Here is a 12,981-nt window from a genome sequence, read left to right as displayed (position 1 = left end):
GCATAAATCATCGTGGGCTTGCGGCGAAGATCGAGGGATGGGAACACCTAGCTATTGATGCTGCTAGATCCACAATTCTTGCATGCCACTAGCTAGATCTACATGCCATGGTTACCACCGTAGACCGTCGCGACAGAGGTTGATGGCGGCAACATCAGGCTAGGGGAAACTTGGGGAGGCTGGATTTGGGCTCCTCTTTGCTGGATTCAACTGTTTCCCCTCCCTCCACATACAACCACTTCTCTGTTGTCGTTGTCGAGGGGGGTGGTCCCTTGGACAACGGGGAGTGGAGACCCCCTCCCCGAGTGTGAAGATTCGACCAGGGGTTTAGCCAGTGAGTAGTGCGAAGTATCTGTGATCGTGGTGAATTCGTGGGGCCTGACCACCCCGCGAGGAGGAGGTAGGAGATTATACAGGTTCAGGCCTCCCGGAGGTGTAATATCCTACTCCTGTGTTGGTGTTCATTGTCTTCTCTAGCTCAACGAAGTACAGATGAGGCATTTTCAGGCTACAAAGCGATAGTACTGACCTAAAAGAATCCAACCCTTCATCTATATCTAGTCCCCTTCCTTTTATAGTCTAAGGAGGGGCTCACATTATTACAAATCTACACTTAGTCTTGTCTTATCAGTCATCTTGTCGTTGCCGGCGGTTCCCTAACGCAGCCCTCGAAACCCTTCAACTCTTACAATTATATTACCTTGGGCTCCCGGGCTCTGTCTGAGACAGTTGGTCCTCTGCCAGTGTGCTCACCATGTGGTGCGTGGTGGGCCCGACGAGATCTAACATGCCCGAAACAGTGCCACAGTTGCTTCTCTACCCGTTTGGCCAATCAAGTGGCGCAGGCATGTGCGACGCGTGTCCCGATGCCACCATCCAAAGTGACTCAGTGCTGGCATCTTGTCCACGTCCTTTTAACTCTAGATTAGTCGGGGATCCCCCATAAATATGTTTCATTTATGGCGGGGCGTGCTGCCTCACAGCTGGCTATGGAGTACGCCCAACTTCCCAGCAAATTTGGAGGTCGCGTCCTTCTGCACTTAAAAAAGGTTGATTATTCTTGGATGAGCTTCTTGAAGATGTCGTTGATGGAAGAATATCTCAAGATTATATGTGTTATTCATTTTGACACCCCCTTTAGGTAGAGGGACGCGAGCAATACAAGGACTAAGATGAGCCCGGGGCCTGAAGCAAGGCCGGGTCTAAGGTGAACCTCAGTTTACGCCTTCTTGCTTGGCAAGTCTCGTCACTCTTCTTTCTTGAGTAACGTGTGACTTATATGGGCTAAGGTGAGCTCAGGGCCCACGACTAGGCCGCGCCCGAGGTAGACCTCAGCTCATTCTCTTAAGATATAGGCATTGGATGTTTCTACGCCCTTCTTGCCAAGGACCGTATAACCTACAAGAGTTAGGGAGAGCCCGCAACAGGGCCGGACCCAAGGCAAACTTTAAGCTACATTCTTAAGGCATATTTGGGGTATGCTTGGGACCCAAGCCAGGCCCTAAGCTGTTTTCATACTCATAGCTTTGAGTCATATATGCAATATCCTTCCCCAACCAGGGGGAATCCCGTACATGAAGTCTTAGGTGGGCTTGGGGCCCCCCTGCGTGGGCCCCTAGTTACGTCACCCTACGGTTATCTTTTTATTTTCAAAGACATCCTGAGCATGCTATCAATTTGATAATGATTCTTTTTGTCGGATAAATGGGTACCTCGGTTCCCATTTGACCGACAGTCGTCATTAGGGAGAGCAAAAGAAGAAAGAGGATAAAGAAAAAGGGGAAAGAGTGGCTATGGAAGACAAAGTGTGTCATGAAGATAAAAGTTTTTCCATGGCTCTTGTTCTGTGATAGGCTCAACACATGTGATATGTTGGACAGACGGCACTGTGCCAAAGAAGACGATGATCTTACATGTGTCTAATGTGATACTGGCCAGAGAGAAACACGACTTCATCTCTTTTTCACATGCCCTTTTAGTGCAAATTGTTGGCAACATCTGGGGATCCAATGGAACCGAAATCTTGAATTTTATCAGATGGTAGTAATGGCAAGAATTCGGTTCACACGTCAAGGCTTTTTGGAAATCTTCTTCTTGGCTGCTTGGCATATCTGGAAGCAAAGGAATGGATTCATCTTCCAAAATAATCAGCCCACCTTCCAATCGTGGAGATTACTTTTCAAAAAAGAAGTTCTTCTGCATATGTGCAGAATGAAGGATCCTCTCAAACAGCTGGTTTCCGATTGGTTACAAACTATATAGGAATCCTGTTTTTCTTTCCCTTTTGTTTTCTGTAACTTTGTAAATATTCTCTTTCATTTATAAAATTACACTGCTGGGCAAAGCCCTGGCAATTTTCCCGGTCAAAAAAAAGGGGGAAAGAGAGCATTGGAAGAGGGGTGTAGGCGGAGGCCGGGGATGGCTTGGGAGGGGGGTAGATTTGATGAAGCTGAAAGTGGAGGTGGATATGGATAGACAGTAACGTCCAAGTTGAAATAGAAGGTAAGATCTCCTAGTGTTAAGTGAAAAGCTTGGTAGAAGAATGGTCTAATGTGATAATTATGTTAGAATGCCTAATCCAATACATCGATATGTAATTTACTCTTTTACTGTTTAATTTACGGTGTAACCAAACAACTGAATGTAATTAGTTGATAGGTCTATATTGGTCGAAGGACCTTGGAATTTTCACGAGTCTGAAAGTCTACAATATTTTTTTGTTGTTACCACAAAGCTTAACAAAGTTATCAAAGAAAACCGGTGTTAGCCATCTTGTCACCAATGTCCGATGTCACCCTTATAAGGACAATCAGTTTAAGCTTCCACCATTTCTAAGCTTGATAGTAAGAACTGAACTGTTGTTGATGATAGAAACGTCAATGACTCAGTTCTATCCAGAGAACCCCATAGTCACCCGAGTTGTGTGCAACACTGCATTTTCCATCACTCTCGAACCCTCTCTTTCTGCTGCAGTAACTTCCTCACCATTGAGCCCTCTTCCTCGTTCTCGGCAGCCTGGTCACAGGCGGCGAGAGAGAGAGAGGGGTCGTCCTCCTTCCCCTAGTATAGATGTGTACTCTTTTTCTTTTAGATAAGTTTGCTCGGCGGTTTCTTATAAAGGTTTTTAATGAGGCAATTCATGCGACATTGTATACGTATGTTATGTAATTTTTCTCTAAATTTTTGCCACTAGGTTTTTGTGTAGTTTTGATGAGGCATAGGTATCACACAGTGAGAGCCTAAGAGGGAGTGTTAGAAAACTGATGGCCCATAAAGGCCCGGTCCGGTTATCTACTAATTGGGCCCATCACTAAACATGAAAAGTGGGCAAGACACTGTCTTATAAATAGAGGATTGGAGGAGATAGTTTATACACTTGTGAATGCAGTGGATGAACGAGAAAAAGCCACACCCTCATATCTCGTATTTTCACTTTTATAGAATTATTATACAGGAGGGGTTGCATAATATAAAATTCCACATTTCAATGGAAAATTGGTGATGCTCAGCGTTGTCCGCGTGGGTGATTTTCATCTGCTTATCAGGGGACACCTCCATCCGCCGCTCGTCCCGGATCGGACGGCCCAACCGTCCCCGCGCGCCACGTCAGACCACCGCGGAGCTGGGCCCCACCGGCAGCGATCCATCAAGGCGGGCCCGACGCGGTTAGTTAATCTAATTTCATCTACCTCCTCTCTTCGACTGCTACTACTACTCTCTCTCTCCTCCTCCCGTCTCGTGCTCTTGCCCCCGCATCTCTCTCTCTCGCTGCCTAGGGTTTCGCGCCCTCGGATCCCGCGCCGGCGGCGAGAAGCTTCCACTCGCCTCGGCGGCGGCGCCGGCCAGGTGAGGCAGCAGCTCGGGCTCTCTCTCTCTCTCTCCTCTTGTTCCTTCCTCTCGCCGCCGGATCGGGGCGGGGTCCCATTTGTTTGCGGCTTCTCCTGTAGATCTGTGTTGCCCGTGCTCATGCTCTATCTGAACCGTATCCGCGGATACATGCGTTTGAATGATGGTGCGGGCTCATTTGGTTTGCTACGGGATATGGATGCGTTTGATGGTGCGGGTGGGTTTTTGGTGGGTAGGTGGGGCGTCCAGATCCATGCGCATGGATGGATGGATCCATGGCTGGGTTGGTGTGTTCGTTGGTAGTTGTGATTTGCCGGCGGGTCTCGGATCGATGCTAGTGAAGTATTGTGATCGAGAGCGATGTTTTGGTTGGTTGGTTGGTTGGCGGGGATTTGTGATTGGATTCTGGGACTAAGTTTTTGTTTCGTGGCGGTGCTGACATCCTTGGTTTGAAGTAGAATAATGATAATGATAATTGAATGCAGATTAGGTGTATGTATATGCTAAATTTGACTCGGGATCCAAGTCAATTTGCCAATTTTGAGAGGAATTGAGAATTGACTCTTTTTTTTCCTTTTCGTTACGAAAGTTGCCATACTGGACATCAATGAAAAACTTTAAATGTCTGCTGGCTATAAATCATCTGCTTCCTTTTGCAATCTTAGGCAGAGCTACTTATCTAGCTCCTTCTCACTTTACCACCTTTTCTTTGTCTTAATTATATCTACCCACTCTTCATAAGGAAATAGAGATGTTTCCCCACTCTCAGTAAATGTGGATTATCTCGCCCTATGCATTTTTTTTGTCAAAGAAGACCGTGATGGTTCATGTCTGATTTCTGAAATGTACCTGTTTTAGCATTTCAATATTTGGGTTGATTTGCTTCTGTTCCACTCAAATGAATGCATCTCCTTGATCAGGACCATAACTGAGTGAATAATAAGGACCATAGCTGAGTGAATAATAACCAAGCTGGGAAAACTTTTGTAGTTTACTGGGTTATATTATGTTTAGTAACATTTTTCATGTGCATTGTACCAAATGCTGATTGTTTTTTTTCCTGGACACAGAAAGATGGCTGGCGGTTTTCGAGTACTGCATCTTGTCAGGCCCTTTCTGGCTTTCTTGCCAGAAGTACAGAGTGCTGATAGGAAAATACCATTCAGAGAAAAAGTGATCTATACTGTTATCTCTCTCTTCATTTTCCTGGTGTGCAGTCAGCTACCACTGTATGGAATTCACTCAACTACTGGAGCAGATCCTTTCTACTGGATGCGTGTTATTCTTGCTTCAAACCGTGGTACTGTTATGGAGCTGGGTATTACCCCAATTGTGACATCTGGAATGGTAATGCAACTTCTAGTGGGATCAAAGATTATTGAAGTTGACAACAGTGTGAGAGAGGACCGTGCACTTCTGTAAGTATTTATAGAAATAACACAATCTCCTATTTATTGGTGGATAACATGTTCAGGGTCTAGTGTGCATGTACTGCTAGCTTGTCTTCTACCTAGTGTTTTAGCTAACATCAGAAAATTGCAGAGCTTCCTTATTCATTTTCTTTCTCCTGGTGCTAATCTTTTGATGTGACTTAGGAATGGCGCACAAAAATTGCTGGGCATCTTGATTGCTATTGGGGAAGCTGTGGCATATGTGCTGTCTGGAATGTATGGCAGTGTGAGCCAACTTGGAACTGGCAATGCCATTCTCATCATCCTCCAGCTTTTCTTTGCTGGCATCATTGTCATCTGTCTTGATGAACTTCTCCAGAAAGGCTATGGTTTGGGTTCTGGCATTTCACTGTTTATTGCTACCAATATCTGGTAAGCATCCTAAACTTCTTTCTCTTGCTGATGTGACATTTTGTCGCAATTTAGCTTATTATTGGTGAACTTGCTGTTGCACAGTGAGAATATCATCTGGAAGGCGTTTAGCCCCACAACCATCAACAGTGGACGTGGTGCTGAATTTGAAGGAGCTGTCATTGCATTGTTCCATTTGTTGATTACTAGAACTGACAAAGTCCGTGCCTTGCGTGAAGCTTTCTACCGTCAGAACCTTCCAAATGTGACAAATTTACTTGCAACTGTATTGGTCTTCCTCATAGTCATCTACTTCCAAGGCTTCCGTGTTGTGCTTCCAGTGAGATCAAAGAATGCTAGGGGGCAGCAAGGCTCATATCCAATTAAGTTGTTCTACACTTCAAACATGCCCATCATTCTGCACTCTGCACTGATTACCAACCTCTACTTCATATCACAGGTGCGTGCTGTAATTTTAGTGCTGCAGTAATATTTACATAACTGAGCAAGTTTTAACATGATAACTGAGCAAGTTTTAACATATTTTTATTTTGTTGCAGCTTCTCTACAGGAGGTACAGTGGAAATTTTCTGGTTAACCTTCTTGGGAAATGGAAGGAATCTGAGTACTCTGGCCATTCGGTTCCTGTTGGTGGTCTCGCTTACTATGTAACTGCTCCATCAAGGTGAATAATCGTTATGTTTGATGTCATCATTGTATCCTTATGGTCTTGCTTTTTGTTTTTGTCTCCATTTTATGTTTATGTTTTTGTTCTTACCTTTCATGTTTGGAAACCATGCAGTTTGGCTGATGTTCTTGCAAATCCGTTCCATGCGTTGTTCTATGTGGTCTTCATGCTGTCAGCTTGTGCTCTCTTCTCAAAGACATGGATTGAAGTTTCTGGCTCATCTGCAAAGGATGTTGCTAAACAGTTGAAGGTAAAGATGTAGATACATATTTTCTATCTAGTTATTGTTCCTGTTTACCTATAGTTCAGCTCATAACATTGCATGTGTCGTGATGTCTTATGTATGATATCACACCTGCACATGTTTTGATGTATGCTAGCCCATTGTGCTTCTCTGGACTCTGTATACATGAAACTCTAGATATTGTTGTGCCATGCAACATTAGAGTCATTCAGGCACATGAATTTTTCAAGTGGTGTTCAATGTTTTCTATGAGGCCTTATCCAAAGTTTCTTAACCATTATTATCTTATCTGAAACTGCTGGAGCCTTTTAGCGGATATTTAGAAACTCTGACCATGTACTGGGGAATCTATATATAGTTGATATTTAGTGTTGAGGTGATCTAATTAGTCTATATTTGTTTACATACAGAAATGTTACTAAGTCCATCTATGAACTCCATTTCTTTGCCAATATAACAGGAACAACAAATGGTGATGCCTGGCCATCGTGAGTCAAACTTGCAGAAGGAATTGAACAGATACATCCCCACTGCCGCTGCATTTGGTGGAGTGTGCATTGGTGCATTGACTGTTCTAGCTGATTTCATGGGTGCGATTGGTTCAGGAACTGGTATTCTGCTTGCTGTTACCATCATCTACCAGTACTTCGAGACATTTGAGAAAGAGAGGGCAACTGAGCTTGGTTTCTTTGGTTTTTGATACCGTTGCTCGAGGACATTGTTATGCCAATAGTTGGATCTTCTTGCAAATGAAAGTACATCTTGGCCGGCTGTTTATGGATGTAATTGGAGAGCTTAAAGTCAGTTTAGGTTGCCCGACTTATTTGAAAATGAGGACTCGTTTAAGGCTCTGCGTGTGTTTTCAGGCCGGTATGGTGGTATATGCCCTGTTTCAAGTACAGCCATGGCCATCATCGATCCATCTTCCGCAGCCTGCTGCCTTTTGACTATGTAGTAACCATAACTTGGGATCAGTTTTAGTCATTTGGTACTGAATATATTATCCCCTTTTTTTGCGACAATCATCTCTACTAATCCCTATTTCTGATTCCTAGAAATTATGGAGTAATGCGCTAATTCCTCTTTTATTCTTTGCTTCAGGATTTTGAAATTTTGCAGTCTAATATCTTCCATTGTATTTGTATCAATGTGCGAAAAGCACCAAGTTTTTTTTCACAATGTTAATTGTTATATTCGTGTTCCCTTGAATACATTGTATTAACCATTTAAGCTATGGCAAGAGGTTTAACTCAGCAAGCGTGTAAGCATGCAACTTTGCATGTTAAAACTACCTTAAAGGCTAATATGCGAGCCCGTTTGCCTTTTTCCGGCTCATACAACTATGCCTGTTTTCTTCTACTAGCAGCAAAGGTGACGTGCTTGATTATAAAGTGATCTATTAAGTTGAATAGAGAATATATAACATGAAATGAACATTCATACAAATCAAACTTTTTGGAAAAAGAATTAACTCGATGGCCTTCCCGATGCTTCAAGCGTGGGGATATTTAACTAATTGACACTCCTACAAGTGGAAATTAAGTATTTGCCATTCTCATCTTTAAGGCTGTGGCTGCTTGGGATGAAAATGGATCGGAAATGGACGGAAATTGCTTTATTATATTCGTTTTCATATTTTCTTTTTCGAAATCGGAATCGAAAACCTAGATACGGAAATGAAATCGAATAATACGAAACGGAACAAATCGAATATTTGCTAGTATATAGGGGTGGAAACGAGCTGCAACAAATTAGACTTGGCTTGGCTCGGCTCGGTTAGGGAAATAAAGTAAAACATGAGCTGGTTAGGGAAATAAGCTAAAACAAAAGCTTGAATATTTGACGATATATAGGGGTGGAAATGAGCTGCAACAAATTAGGCTTGGCTTGGCTCAGCTCCATGAGCTCGGCTCGGCTCCTGAGTCGAGCCAGATCGAGCTAGCTTGCGAGCCTTCCCATTAAAGCATATCTTCATATATAATTTATATTCATTAAGAAAAGTAAGGAGAAATCATCGGCATGTAAAATTCGAACAACTTCATATATTCAATTCTTCAAAATCTAGATGATAAATCGTATATTAACTAATACTAACTCTACTGGAAAATAAAATCATCCATATATGTATGATGGCCTAGGCTGACGAGCTAAACAAGCGGCTCGCGAGCCAGCTTGGGCTCGGCTCAACAAGCTGAAAGGAGGCTTGGGCTTGGCTCGATTGCCAGCTTGGGCTTGGCTCGTTTGGCAATCGAGCCAAGCCCGAGCTGAGCTCACGAGCCCGCGCTTTTTTTCCCTTATTTTTTAGATTAACATCTCCAAAATTTATATCATCAATTTTGTAGGCGGTCCACTGTGAAAATAGATTTTCATGGCCGTTCCCATAAGAGACCCACATATAAATATGATTATTAATTTTCTAGTCCTAAGGCCTTTTACTACATGTATAGCTTACTTACCATATCACTTATCAAGTTTTTATTGTATAAACTGGAGATGGTATATATTTTATTTCACATCTTAAAAACATGTAGTGTTTATTTTATACTTTAGACATTTTGAAATACAAATGTTATAAGTGGTAGATCCTATTGAGCTCTACAACATTGATATGGAACATATCTCTATTAGATGTCGTTTGAATTGTAGATCTAAGATTTTGTAAAAATAGATATGATATTTTATAATGAATATTTAGACCCTTGAATGTTCTCAAATAATAAAATAGTCAACAAGAAAGTTGTAGATCTTATCGAGCTCTACAATTTTGATATAAAATTTGTCTTCATCTGACTCCGTATAATAAAGTTATGTATATACGTGTTTTTTCTAAAATTTGATCCATGTTTGCGGATATCCGAACAAAATTTCCAGATAGTTTCTGATCGTTTTTCGATTCCGACGGATAGTACCTTACTGTATTTGTTTTCGTTTCCGAGAAAAAAATCCGAATTCGTTTTCGAATTTGAGAATTTTCAGATAGTTCCGACCGAACTTAATCCAAAAAATGGTCCGGACGGACGGAAACTATCCGTACCAGTTTCAACCCTAGTGGCTACAATGCAGCATTCGGTTTTTCCAAGTTACCACTCATACGGACCAAGAAACACTCAAACACAATCGTCCTTAAAAGACAAAATGAAGTTGAAAAATACCTTAGACCATGAAGAAACGAAACTTTAGAATCTTGGGGAAACAATTTAATATTCATACAATGAAAAGAACCTTTAATATTAAACCCTGAAGAAGAGAAAATTTTAAAAACCTAGGAAAATAATTTAACTTAAAAACAGTTTTTAAAAAACCTAGGAAAATAATTTAACTGAAAAAAGACTTTAGAAACTTGGGGAAACTATTTAATATTGATACCAACGAAAAGAAACTTTAAATATTGAATCTTGAAGAAGAGAAAATTTTTAAAAAACTACGAAAATGATTCAACAGAAAATTAAATGCGGTGAGCGTGGATCGAACACGCGACCTTCAGATCTTCAGTCTGACGCTCTCCCAACTGAGCTATCCCCGCCCAATTAAATTTGATCCATGTTTGCGGATATCCGAACAAAATTTCCAGATAGTTTCTGATCGTTTTTCGATTCCGACGGATAGTACCTTACTGTATTTGTTTTCGTTTCCGAGAAAAAAATCCGAATTCGTTTTCGAATTTGAGAATTTTCAGATAGTTCCGACCGAACTTAATCCAAAAAATGGTCCGGACGGACGGAAACTATCCGTACCAGTTTCAACCCTAGTGGCTACAATGCAGCATTCGGTTTTTCCAAGTTACCACTCATACGGACCAAGAAACACTCAAACACAATCGTCCTTAAAAGACAAAATGAAGTTGAAAAATACCTTAGACCATGAAGAAACGAAACTTTAGAATCTTGGGGAAACAATTTAATATTCATACAATGAAAAGAACCTTTAATATTAAACCCTGAAGAAGAGAAAATTTTAAAAACCTAGGAAAATAATTTAACTTAAAAACAGTTTTTAAAAAACCTAGGAAAATAATTTAACTGAAAAAAGACTTTAGAAACTTGGGGAAACTATTTAATATTGATACCAACGAAAAGAAACTTTAAATATTGAATCTTGAAGAAGAGAAAATTTTTAAAAAACTACGAAAATGATTCAACAGAAAATTAAATGCGGTGAGCGTGGATCGAACACGCGACCTTCAGATCTTCAGTCTGACGCTCTCCCAACTGAGCTATCCCCGCCCATATTAATGAATAGCAAACTTAGTCATTTAAGCACTTCCTGTGAACTTTCAGAGACTGGTGCATGTTTGTGCCTCTCTTATCAATAAAACGTTGTCACTTCCGGGGGCAATGCTTTGGATGAGATGTGCTCCTGCATGCTATCTCTTGGGTAACCTCGATGGAGTACGCAGATTGAAACGTATCAACACATTTACCGTTTTACTGTACTTCTGGCCCGTGGCGGAGCAGGAAATCAGAGGCGAATCTAGAGCACGGAAGATCCGAGTGCACACTTCGTTTACACATATAATAGAAATGTAAATGTAACATATACAATGACAAAAAATGCTTACCAAAATGAAAAATCTGGTAGTATATGTCTAGATAGCAATGGGCAAAATACATAATTAAGATGAGTCCTTGATGAGACGATAATAAGCTGTAAAAAATGCTAATTAGATGATTTAATATTTGAAATTGGGTCTTCAAAGGCTGCTTGCAGCCTGCTAGGCAGCTAAAGGTGGTGCACATATTTTTTGGTGGAGTGTGCATTGGTGCATTGACTGTTCTAGCTGATTTCATGGGTGCGATTGGTTCAGGAACTGGTATTCTGCTTGCTGTTACCATCATCTACCAGTACTTCGAGACATTCGAGAAAGAGAGGGCAACCGAGCTTGGTTTCTTTGGTTTTTGATACCGTTGCTTGAGGACATTGTTATGCGAACAGTTGGATCTTCTTGGCCGGCTGTTTATGGATGTAACTGGAGAGCTTAAAGTCAGTTAAGGTTGCCCGACTTATTTGAAAATGAGGTACTCGTTTAAGGTTCTGCGTGTGTTTTCAGGCTGGTATGGTGGTATATGTCCTGTTTCAAGTACAGCCATGGCCATCATTCATCCGTCTTCCGCAGCCTTCTCATGTCTTTTGACCATGTAGTAACCATAATTGGGATCAGTTTGTCATTTGGAACTGAATATATCTACACCTTTTCTGCGACAATCAGCTCTACTAATCTTAATCTCTTTCTGATTTCTAGAAATTATGGAGTAATGCACTAATGCCTCTTTTATTCTTTATTTCTGGATTTTGAATTTTGGCAGTCTAATATCTTCTTTGTATTTTTATGTCTGAAGAGTACTATTTTTTTTCCCATTGTTGGATGCTGTATTCATCTTCCCTTCATTAAATTGTATTAAGCATTTAAGCTATGGCAAGATGTTAGATGTACGCATGATACGTTGCTTGTTAAAACTACGACATTTATCTTGCGGATTTGGGTGATATACTAATTCAAGAGGTTATGAGCACATTATTGCATGCTGTACATAACTCCATGTGGTCTGGAGCCGTAACCTTTTCAGATTATTATGAAAATGCATTAGCTATCGGTTCATTTGCAGCCTACAGTGGCTTATGCTAAATTCAGAACTAATGGGTGGCATCATATTCAGTATATTTATAGATTCTCATTTGGTTACAACGATTCATGTGCTGTTTTAATTTGTAGTCAATGATGCTTCATCTAGGCACATTTGCTCAGTAATTACTGACTAATGTAGCGATCTAACTGCATCATTTGTCAGTCTCAATCATCCATAGCGATGCACAACGGCACAAGCCACAACGCTCGGGTTGCAATGAACGTATGTTATAAAGTTTGGTAGGACTCTTAAATTCTATGGCTTAACATCTCTTCATTTCGTAAGAAGACACCAATCAGCTTCATTCCCTTGGTTTTAGCTAAAAAGGTAGAACTAGAGTTAGAGCTGTGCCGATTAGATCCAAATATTACAACAAATGGTCTAAACAATTCTATATGGAGTAGAAGTTTACAAAAGGTGTGAAGAAGCTTTAGAGATTTTTTAAAATTGCACGTCTGAAAACCAGGACATTGTATTCCTTTAAATAACAGTTGGTACCATTTAGCATCACAAGAAATAGCACGCAAATCATTTTGAATGATAACTAAGATTACTATGTTGAAGAAAGTTCATCTCGGAAAGGCTCAAGTAGATGAAGTAGAATACGCAGAACATAATTCTCAGGCCTGAAGATTTTCTAGCCTCTAGTTTCTACCCTGAAGTCTTGAGCTACAAAGAGACATCAGGCAAGCTGTGGCAGCAGGCCAGCAGCATTCAGTTTTTCCAAATTAGCAAGACATATGGCTGAGTTCTTTACCCGACTTTTCCAACTCACCT

At 41.0% G+C, this 12,981-nt stretch overlaps 1 protein-coding gene and 2 non-coding genes across 3 annotated transcripts; 1 reads left to right on the top strand and 2 right to left on the bottom strand.

Moving 5' to 3' along the window:
- Positions 1-3,703: 3,703 nt before the first annotated feature.
- LOC127784114 (uncharacterized) lies at positions 3,704-7,789 on the top strand. The gene is made up of 7 exons (XM_052311306.1): positions 3,704-3,846; positions 4,917-5,264; positions 5,442-5,669; positions 5,754-6,108; positions 6,209-6,333; positions 6,451-6,586; positions 7,041-7,789. The coding sequence occupies exons 2-7, from the start codon at positions 4,921-4,923 to the stop codon at positions 7,278-7,280; spliced, it is 1,428 nt and encodes a 475-aa protein (XP_052167266.1). The 5' UTR covers positions 3,704-3,846; positions 4,917-4,920; the 3' UTR covers positions 7,281-7,789.
- A 2,241-nt stretch (positions 7,790-10,030) lies between these two features.
- Positions 10,031-10,103, bottom strand: TRNAF-GAA (transfer RNA phenylalanine (anticodon GAA)). The gene has a single exon. It is a non-coding gene; the product is annotated as a tRNA-Phe (tRNA).
- Positions 10,104-10,730: 627 nt separating this feature from the next.
- Positions 10,731-10,803, bottom strand: TRNAF-GAA (transfer RNA phenylalanine (anticodon GAA)). Its single transcript has one exon. It is a non-coding gene; the product is annotated as a tRNA-Phe (tRNA).
- Positions 10,804-12,981: the final 2,178 nt, after the last annotated feature.

Source organism: Oryza glaberrima, chromosome 9, assembly GCF_000147395.1.
Source record: "Oryza glaberrima chromosome 9, OglaRS2, whole genome shotgun sequence".
NCBI lineage: Eukaryota > Viridiplantae > Streptophyta > Magnoliopsida > Poales > Poaceae > Oryza > Oryza glaberrima.
The sequence above is the reverse complement of the archived record's forward strand: the minus strand, read 5'-3'. Positions and strand labels throughout refer to the sequence as shown.